Source organism: Hipposideros armiger, unplaced genomic scaffold, assembly GCF_001890085.2.
Source record: "Hipposideros armiger isolate ML-2016 unplaced genomic scaffold, ASM189008v1 scaffold_239, whole genome shotgun sequence".
Classification (NCBI taxonomy): Eukaryota; Metazoa; Chordata; class Mammalia; order Chiroptera; family Hipposideridae; genus Hipposideros; species Hipposideros armiger.
In genome coordinates, this window is record NW_017731589.1 from 2,578,451 (window position 1) to 2,588,902 (window position 10,452).

At 50.3% G+C, this 10,452-nt stretch overlaps 1 protein-coding gene across 4 annotated transcripts in view; it reads left to right on the top strand.

Moving 5' to 3' along the window:
• LOC109389672 (dipeptidyl aminopeptidase-like protein 6) overlaps window positions 1–10,452 on the top strand; it is a 624,125-nt gene that overhangs the window by 551,674 nt on the left and 61,999 nt on the right. For all 4 annotated transcript variants that reach the window (XM_019655448.1, XM_019655450.1, XM_019655447.1 and 1 more), the window contains exon 7: window positions 10,278–10,359. In XM_019655448.1, the coding sequence (XP_019510993.1) occupies window positions 10,278–10,359 (82 nt within the window). The remainder of the gene's footprint in view (window positions 1–10,277; window positions 10,360–10,452) is intronic.

Consider the following 10,452-nt stretch of genomic DNA (forward strand, 5'->3'; position numbering starts at 1 on the left):
ACAAAAGGACAGCAACTTGTCTGTTCCCATCCCCCAATTCCCCAATTTTTTTTTTTAAAAAGGTACTGCTCAAGATCTCAAAGGGTTGCCCTGTCCGAGTCTTCATATGCCTTTGGAAAGACAGAGGTTGCATGAGCTTGTTGTCTTTGTTTTGCATTAAAATTCATGCTTACCCGTGTTGAGCATACCTGAGCTTAAAAGTCACCACCCCCAGCCCCCCACCCAAGAACCCTGAGAAAAAGGGGGAAAGGTTGTACATTGAGAGTTGGCGGAATCCAGTGACACCGACTGCCAGAGCACCTGTGGGCACAGCCCACGGGTTTATCCAAAGTCATGTGGCTGGAGACCCTGACGATGCTGAGAACTCAGGCCATGGAGGGGAAGTTGGCAGTGAGTCTCCCTGGAAGGAAACAGAAATCTTTTGAAGAAAGGCGGGGTGGAGAGAAAGCCAGCACTGTTCGTCCTAACTTGTTGGCCGCGGCTGTGGACAGGCCGCTGGGTTCCTCCTGTGAGGATTTGCCCAGCACGTTAGTGATTGTCCACGTGCCTCGGGTTCGGCTACGTCATTTCCACATGGACAGGAGGGGGGTGGCACAGGACCTCTGGGCAGGGCTACCCCTGAGGGCTTCCTCCTGCCGGGGAGTCAGGTGGCAGACGGTTGCCCGCGCGTGGAACCTGTTCCCAGAGCAGGCTCACAAAACCGCTCTGAATAACAAGGCGGTTTCAAGTCTGATTCTACAAAATCGATATGAAAGTTCTAAGTATGCCTTAGTGATCGGAAGGGATGACAGAGCTGGCTGACAGGCAAATCTGTAATCAGGGGAGGAGGAGATGGAACAGCTCAGAATGCACTGCCGGGAATTAACAGGACCTCGCAGTGGAAAGGCGGTTTCTCTGCAGGACCCACACAGGAGAGAGTGATTGATCGGACCTAGTGATTGATTATAGTTAGTACTTGTACCTAGTGATTGTAACCAGTAATTATACCTAGTGATTGTACCTGCTGATTGTACCTAGTACTGGTACCTATGATTGCGCTGAGCACCAGGCAGCTGGAGAGATACGGAGGAAAGGCATGTATCTGGGATGCGTCGTCTTCTCCTGGGCTCTGCTTTGCTAATTAGCTGTAGACTCTAAATTGCTTTTGCTCAACAGATATTTTTCCTGTGCTGTTCGGTACCGCTGTGCTTTCCAATTTGCTGCTTTACATTCCCTTCCTGAGCTGTCGGAGATGGGATGTTGCCTGGCTTCTCCAGGTGGTTCTTTGGTCAAATTGATCATCATGACGCTTGTGCTTTGTTTTGTTTTGTTAGCAAAGTACACAGTTAAATGGGTTTAAAATAATTCCGTGAAGGGCCTCGTCAGTGTGTTCAGGTAACAGGCTCAGTTCTCAGTCAGAAGGGGCTTTCATCAGGGACCGCAGCGTGCACAGCCCGGGAGCCCCGCCCGGGGCATGCGTGTAGCACGTGTGCATCGTCACCCAGCACTCCGGGTGTTCATTCCGAGAGCCGTGCTTGGCCCACACCGTCCGACGTGGGGTCCTGAGCTGGGCCACTTCTCAGTCTTTGCTTTACCTCTAGGACATCTGGAGAGCTTATTAAAATGCGTATTTTGTGGCTCTGCCCAGAAGTAGGTATATTAGGTAGGAATTGCTTAGATTTGAGGGAACAGGAAAACCAAAATAACAATGGCTTTTACAAAGTAAACCTGTTGTCTCGGACATGAAGGCCCAAAGTGGACGCCCGGGATGGTGCTTACAGGGGAGGGACCCAGGCCCGCCATGCTGCTTCCTCAAGCTGGCGGCCGCCACCTCGCGAGCTCCTTGGTGGCTGCTCTAGGTCTAGTGTCACGTAGACTGCTCAGCTCACAGCAGGGGACAAAGGGAAGGAGGGCGTGCCCCCTCCATTTTAGGGCACGTCCTCGGAGCTGCACACACCGCTTCCACTTAAGTGAATTCAGTTCGGGGCCTCGGGCAGCTGTGAGGGGCTGTGAAGCGGGGTCTTCACGCCCGCAGCCAGGGCGGGCTGTCGGGGGCCGGGGAGGGGTGCTGCTGAGGCCAGAGGAGGGGCGGAGACGAGGGGTCTGCCTTTTGAAGCAACTTCCTCCGTCATCTCGATGCGGGCAGTCTCTGGGCTCCTCCGAGAAGCACTAGCAGCTCACGCACCGTGCACACGGCTCGTCCCCACACCGTCCTGGTGCCTGTTGGACAGAATTCTGGTAGCGCCTCACGGCAGCCGTCGAATGATCCTCAGAACCAGCCAGAGTCGATTTTATCATCCGCACTGTGAGCGACCCCAGCGACTTTTCCTAAGCGCTGGGCAACTCAGGTCTCAGTGGCTAACGTGTGGATAGAAAAGGCTGGAAAAAGTAACAAGAGGTGTGGAGAGAGCGGGGTAAAGAAAATACGGGGAGCAGGGGGATGAAGGGGAGAGAAAGATGGACGCGTTCAGAGGCGTTGCTGGTCCCTCCAGAGGGAGGCTGCTGACACCGTGCTTCCCCAGAGGGCGCTGTGACTCCTCCGTGGGGTGGGGGGAATAGCTGGGGTGGGGGGTTCTTGCCTTTCCTCTGTTCTCTGCCACCTTGAAAGGGTTGGCCGGCCGGCCGGGCTAGTGCGAACGTGTTGGAGAACGCACGTGGGGAGGCTGGCTTCCCTCTTGTGTATACAGGCACCACGTTGGCACCTGTCACTTGGTCCCAACCATCGTAAGCCATCCCCATGCAGTACTTCCTGCTTATCTTCCATGTACTCGTGCGGGACGCCCCAGGCCCTATGACGCACCAGCAAATGACCCCGAAACGCAGTGGTTTAAACCCGACAGCATTTGCTTTGCTCAGAAACCTGCAGTGTGCGTGGGGCTCAACAGGGTCCGCTCAGTGTCAGCTGGGCCGCGTGGGGACGGGGGCTGGACATTGGAAGGGCCACGCTCTCACGTGCTGCTGGTGGATGGTGGCTATCGGCTGAGACCTCCACTCGGTCTTTCGGCTGGAGCGCCTCCCTGTGACCTCTCCATGTGGCCTGGGCCCCCTGGCAACATGGTGCCCGGGTTCCATGGGCGAGTGTCCCCAAGAAAGAGAACCGGGGGAGTGCACTGTCGCCTTGACAGAGCCTCAGAGGTCTCGCAAGGCTGCATTCTACTCGGTGATGACGTCACAAAGGCCCGCCCAAGGTCAAGGCCAGGACTCCACTGTGGATGAGGCACGCCAAGGGTTTTGGACACTCACTTGAGACCAGAAATAACGCTGCAGCCATGTTTGGAAAACCACAGGCTGTTGCTGGGTTTTCTCCCTGCGGCTTGTATTTTGAATGTAAGAGGTTTGTTAAATACGCTTTTTTAGCTCCGCCACACGCTTTGTCCTGAAGTTCAGCCGTGCACCTTCTTGCGGTTCGTGCACAGCAAGATGGTCTCACGGAGCCCTGTGTTCGTGTGTAAAAGGCAGGCCTCCTTTCCTCAGCTTTCTGGAAGCTTAAATTTAAGAGCTGCTCCAGGTCCCTTCTTACTAAGATGTGTAGCCTCCCATCCAGACTCGCGTGGCCTCTGTTTAAATGCTACGATTTCTTACAGCCTGAGCCATGAGCGGCTTGTCTCCAAACGGCCGCCTCCACTGCATGTCCCAGCCGGCTCCTTCCCCGGCTCTTCCAGGCAGACACGATTGACTAGAAAAGTATAAAGTGGTTAGGAACACCCCTAAGGAACAGTAGAAGCAAGTGTTTTAAGTATAGGAACAGGAAACCGAGCACACGACCTCCCGCCATATCTGTGACCACACTTGCGAGTGGTGGAGTGTCTGGGGCCCTGCGGGCTCGTGGACTTCTGTAACGAAGCTCAGTGACTTTGGGAGGCCCCTCCAGGTCTCTCCTTTTCATTCCGTTTGTTTGTTCTCCGGACATTTCGGCAGGCTGTCCATCTACCCTATTGTTTGATGAATTGCTGAACGTCATAAACTTGAGACAGCATTGCTTCCGAACCTGGTCTTACTCCAGGACCTCACAGAGCCGTTTCTGCTCCTCAGAGAGCTCCACACACAATGTCTCCTCCTCAGATTCTGTGAGGTCACCAGGGGCCGTGACCACTCTGCTTCCTGCTTTGTGACACGGGGGGGAGTGACGTGGCCAAGATGCTGAATGAGCGGTCAGCAGGGCCCGGATGCAGCCCTGTCCGCGCCGCACGCAGCCTCACTGTGAGCCTGTCCTCACCCCTCGCTCCACAGGGCTGGTGGTTGGGACCCACTGTCCTTCTAAACCACAGAAAAGCGCGTTCGGGCAGCTGTGGAGTCTTCAGGTTTTGATGACCTATGTTTTACCCCGTCTATGTTTGCAGAAACCACGTCTTGACTTTCGGGTTGTGGGCAGTTTGTTCTTTCAGCCAGTGAGGGCAGATTTCCCTGAAGTGAGCAGATGTCAGTGAGTTGGTGAAGAAAGCGAGAAGGTTCTATCGGGGAGGGACTGCGAGCAAACAAAATGCTCGCGGTGGCTTGGCAGAGCCTCACCCAGTCAGCCCGCTCCCCTCCTCTGAAGAGCCACGCTCGGGCCTGTCCACAAAGCCCATTTCCCCGCGCTATGGCTGGCGTCTCATCTGCTCCTGCCCGGGGCTGAGGAGCATCACGGACGCCCCTTAGCGTGTATGTCAGGGTGGCCTCTGAGTTCTTTCATTCTGTAAGAGATTTCACTGAAGAGCAGAAACAAAAGGCCCTTGGAAGGGATCACACCCTTGTTTTTCATGCTGGATGGTGTCAGGCGGAGCCTACAAGTGTATTTGTTCTAACGGCGGGGGAGCCGAGTGTTACACTCATCGTTCTAAGCATCTGAGGGGTCGGCTCGGGTGCCCCGGCCTGCCTGGGCCCTTGTATGGCGAACGTGGAGGGAATTTGGAGGGCGTCCCCACTGCCGTCCCAGCTGCAGACCCCGGTTGCTCCGTGCGCTTCTGACGACACGGGCCCCGTTGTTTTGGAGAGATTGGAACAGCTGAGCTGTGGACAATTCTCTCTTCTCTGCCTCCCCCCTTCTTCGTCGTCAGCAGCGGTGGCATCATGGCAGTCACGCTTCTGGATGGATTTCCGGGCCCCAGTTCTGGGCTAGGCCTTTCTGTTCCTCCCCTCGTTTAAACGTCATGACAACCCAGTGAGAAATCATATCGCACAGAGAGGAACACAGAAGCTCAGAGCGGTTAGCTGGTCTCCCCAAGATCACACAGCTCGGAAGCGACGCCCACTGGGATTCCCGCCAGCGTCTGAGTCCAGAGGCCACACGCACTCGTGCTCAGAATGGCAGAGTTAAGACATGGCTTCCCAGCAGCCCCTCGTGTGACGTCACCTGAGAAATACAGGTTTTTATCACTTCCACTCCAGGTGATTGTCACCTCCACTAGATGTCCACTCAGGGAGCAGGGACGGTCATGCTGTGACGGAGGAAGGAAAAAGATGGAAAGCCTCGGTCATACACAGCTGTGCAGGGAGTGAGCAGTCTCGGGCCACCACGGGTGGGGTGGGGCCTCCCCAGCTCCTCTCTGTCCCGGCTTTATTGAGATATAATTCACACGCCATGCAATTTGTCCATTCATAGTGTACAATTCAGTGGGTTTTTTAGAGCATTCCCAGAGTTGTGCAAACGTCACCTCATTCCGTTTTAGAGCTTTTGTCATTATCCCCAAAACACACTTTATCATTCAGGTAACACTCCAGACCCTCCCCCCTCCATCACTCCTCTTCTGACAAAAGTTTATTGAGCCCCCACTGGTCTAGACACTGCGTATACAGTGACATGAGACATGAGTCCCTTTACTTAAACAGTGTTTCTATGTGGCTTTATCTAGTACTTACATTGGTGATCCTGTGTGTTAAAGCATCCCTGGGAATTGGATGGGGGGTTATGTCACAAGTATGTCAGAACCGGTCACCTCCATCAGTCTTTCAGTGAATAGAGCACCTCGGTGTCAGAGCTTCTGTATCCAAACCCGTCACCAGGAGAACTTACACTGCTTCACAGACACACAGACATCTTAAAGTAACAGTAGGATGTGTACTCGAATGTCAGCCACTCAAGGAGGGTTTATGCCAGCAAGGACCCCGCCCTCAAGCCCTTAACTGTGTAATTTAAGATATATGTAAACAATGGCCACACACATCTTTAAATGCTGTGAGTTTAAGGTTTTACTGACCCTAACTGGTCATAAATTGGTGGTTAGAATGGATTCCACTTATCCACCCATCCATCTATCCATCCATTTATTCACTTTTCAGTTCATATTTCAAAGCATCTGTGATACATCAGGTGCTCTTCTAGAGCTGGAAGTGTGCCTTTTATTTTTATGTTATCCACCGTGCTGAGCATACAGGAGGACTCAGAAAACACATATTATTTGACATTGAAGATGCTATTTTTTTTTATGTGTTTAGCCATGAAAGGTTAGGAGCCAGAAAAGCAATTTTTAGCTTTTCTTTTTCAGATGCTCTTTTGTTGGGAAGCTTTTCAATCCCTTCAAGCAGCGTAGGAAGATAAATGAGTAAACTTTACTACACTAATTTACTCTTCAAAATTCCACATGATTTATGCCCTGTTTGGTTTAGTGCTCAAATAAGCAAAATCGCAACGTGTGGCATGATTATTTTGAGCTATAGTGAAGTCCAGATAATTTTATTCATCCTTAATCTTTTTTTTTTTTTTTAAACCAATCCATCTCCACCCTGGAGAGGATTCATACAGAGCCTGGCACGGATTCCTTAAAGATAAATGAATAAATAAAAAGGAAGACACAGAAAAATGAGGGGAGGGCACCAAACAACAACAAAACAAATAAATACTTTCATGCATTCCCATCCCCACCCCCCTTTCACACACACACACACACACACACACACACACACACACACACACACGCACGCACCTGAGAGTTTCAGACTAGTCCAGCCCACGATGGAAAGTCACTGGATGACAGTGAGCCTGGCCTTGGGCTTAGGCAGAGGGCGCTGTGGGCTCTGTGTGAAGGTGTCATCTGTACCGTCTTCCCTGATGGAAGACCCTGCTCCACAAGGAAGCACAGCGAGAAGGTTGTGGGTAAAACTCTCGCTGTCCTCTCTCAGGGTCTTTCTACTTTGTCCCTTATGTCAGTCAAAGGTGTTTTTCCCTTTGACCAAAGCAGGAGATTAATCTTTAAGTGATATGTGACACGGAGCCTTTCTGTTGTGATCAAAAACTACGGTGACTGCTGCTGCCGAGTGCCATCCAGCGGAAAGGCAGGGATCTTCAATATGGGAAGCGAAGCATCGAACCTAATTAATTCCAGTGTGTGACAAGTTGCAGCTTGTTCGGTGCAGTCAGTCGGGTGTGAGCTACGGTTGAGAGAAGGTGTGTTTTAAAATGTGCCGTAAATCACCCTCCGTCATGACAATGCGACATGTCACATCGTTTCTGGTATATGGCAATTTCTGTCACATAAAAGCATTACAGTGTCCTCATCCACCTTATTCGGTGGATCTGGCACCGTGCGACTTGTGGCTGTTCTCCAAAGTCAAAATGACCATGAAAGGTAAACATTTTTAATCAATTCAGGACATCAAGGCAGCCACAACAACACAGCTAAAGACACTCACGAAAGAGGACTTCCAGAACTGCCTCAGAAAGTGTCAAGAACAAAGGGGAGTATTTTGAGGGGGATTAATAGCAATGTGTCTTTTACTGTAATAAATTATTTTTATGTAAACATTCACCGTATTGTTTGATCACACCTTGTACATGTATATTTTCCTATTCTCTCCTTAGATGAGGGATCTCCTACGATAGGTACTGTGTTGGGCTTTACATAACTCCATGGAAATCACTGCATGTCCATTTATAGAGATTTTTGTTCTTTTTTTACAGCTGTATCATGCTTCCTTGTATGGGTTCAGCCACATATTGTTTCTAATATTTTGTAATTACGAAGCTGCAATGAATTCTGCATAGGTATTTTTGTATCGTTGGAGGTGTATCTTCTAGGAAGCGGTCTGGGTCAAAAGCTAAGTGTATATTTTATCAGGTATCGCCAAGTTTCCCTCTGAAAGGATTGTAGCAATTTTCAGCCTCACCAGAAAGCACGATTTCGCCTGTTTGCCCACAGCCTCACCAACACAATGCGTCATACTTTTCTTTCCTTTTTACTTTTGGCAAGTTTCATAAGTGAGAATAACTCAGTATAACTTGAATGTGCATTTCCCTAAGTTTGCATACTTTTGAGTACCTTTTCAGATGTCCAAGGACTATTTTTTGTGTGTGAATTGTCTGTTCATGTCTTTTTCTCATATTTCTATCATTTCGGAGTCTGTTGTAAGCTTAATTTTAGAGTTCCCCATATGTTAGAGATATTAGACATTTGCCCATAGTGTGTGTATGAATATTTTCTCCCAGTTTCTCAGTTGCCTTTTGTTTGTGATGTTTTTGTCACATTTTTTTTGTCACAAAATTTGCAAATTTTTAATAATTTCTATGTAGTCAGACTTATTACTCTTTGATTTTATTGCTTCTGGACTTTGAGCCGTCCTTAGAAAGCCTTTCCCTAAAGAGGAAATCACCCACGTTTGTGAAAATACTTTGATACATTAAGAAACATTCAGAGTGCCGGCTGAGTGGCGCGTTGGTTAGGAGTTGGCTTGGGACACCAGCTCTGAGCAGCAGGGCCCCAGTTCGGATCCCACATGAGGGCCAGTGACGCTGCACCCTCTACAGCTAAGATGGTGAACAACAGCTCGACCTGGAGCTGGGCTGCTGTGAGTCGCCAGCGACAGCGTAGGCTGCAGTGGGGCTGCCAGCAGCTACCATGAGTGTCTGGCAGCCAGCGAGCCACTGCCTCACCCGGGAAGAGCGCAATGATAACACCAACATGGGCCAGTGAAGCGACGTCCTCCACAACTAGACTGAAGAACAAAAGGACAACAACTTGTCTGTTCCCCTCCCCCAATTCCCCAATAAAATCTTTACCAAAAAAAGAAAAGACAAAAGAAAAAATAGTCGGGCTTGTTGAAGTTCACTTGCAACCTGGAAGTCGAGACACCCCCCTCCGCTCCCCTTATTCTTCTGCCCTCCTGGGCATCGGCCTCCCCAGCTGGTCCTGACATCGCTGTCATCCTTACGCGGCTCTTTATCACCCCAGCTTTAGGTCCCCCTGGTTTCTCCAGACCCAGGGCCACCTGCTAAAACTACCTGGGGCATTACAGGCTGACTGCTCACCTTCCCCGGTGCTTTTTACTCAGAAATGTATTCCGTTTGTCCTGGTAGGATTATTAAGCAAGTACTTTGGAACTTTCTGCCGATTCAAGGCGAATCAGCACATCCTTCCCGGCTTCACCTCCCTTCCCTTCTTGCCTCATCGCCTTTGTCCAAGCACCTCCAGAAATTCAGTGCCTTCCTTTCCTAAAGACCATTCAACCGTAGCCTATAGATGGAGGCGCACATGCCTCGCTGTGCCGCCTGCATAAGAAACACTGGAGCCCCGTGATGGGGCTCCCCTCACGGAGCCTGGACGTGACGTCGTCCTTCACAGGCGCAGCGCCATCCAAAATGAATACGAAACTCAGCCTTTTCTGCACATCGTAGACCGTGGTAGCTACAGAATATGCTGCAATATTTAATACGTGTAAAAGTGTTAGGGCTTTTTAAGTTTTTTCATTATGGTTTTTATTAAGATCTTTAAGGGCATAGGCAAGGTTTTGTTGGCATGGTATTTTGCATATAATAAATGAAAAATGTAAGTGATGCGTGAAAGGAAAAAAGTCTTAATCTTCCCCCCCCTCCCTCCCTCCCTCCTTCCTTCCTTCCTTCCTTCCTTTCCTCCCTCTTTCTGGAGCTGAATCTATCAACACAAGCCAAAGGATGGTATCCGTCCTTAAGGCCACTGGTTTGGGAAGGTCAGGATGACCTGGCATTGTGCTCAGAAAAATACCGATCAGCCAGGCGAGCCAAAGATGGAGACATAAGTTGTGGAGATTTACTGCTGCATAGCTTTGCATTTCAATGTTTAATTTTGACGGCTCTGGGTATGTTTTTTAAAAGCTGGTCTGTAGACTCCTCTGCATCTCTCTCCTGCTGAATGTTTAGTATTTGGGTTAAGCAGTGATGCGCCTATTTTAGCTTCACGTAAATTACATACGTCTGGAGAACTCTGGTGGCGGCTGGATGAGACGAGTATTTAATAACCCAGGCTCCTGAACCCGATGCAATGAAAGGCGGAGGGAGGGGGGTGCAGCTGGGGGATAAAACTATCGCGTCTTAACGTCTCCTTTCCCACCATGTTGCTTTTTTTCTGCAGGGACCCTCAAAGTCTCGACCCCCCGGAAGTCAGCAACGCAAAGCTTCAGTACGCAGGATGGGGCCCTAAGGGTCAGCAGCTGGTAAGCACACACAGGAGTGGCTGCGTTTGAATGGGATGATGTTTACATCTGTGTGTGTGTGTGTGTGTGTGTGTGAGAGAGAGAGAGAGAGAG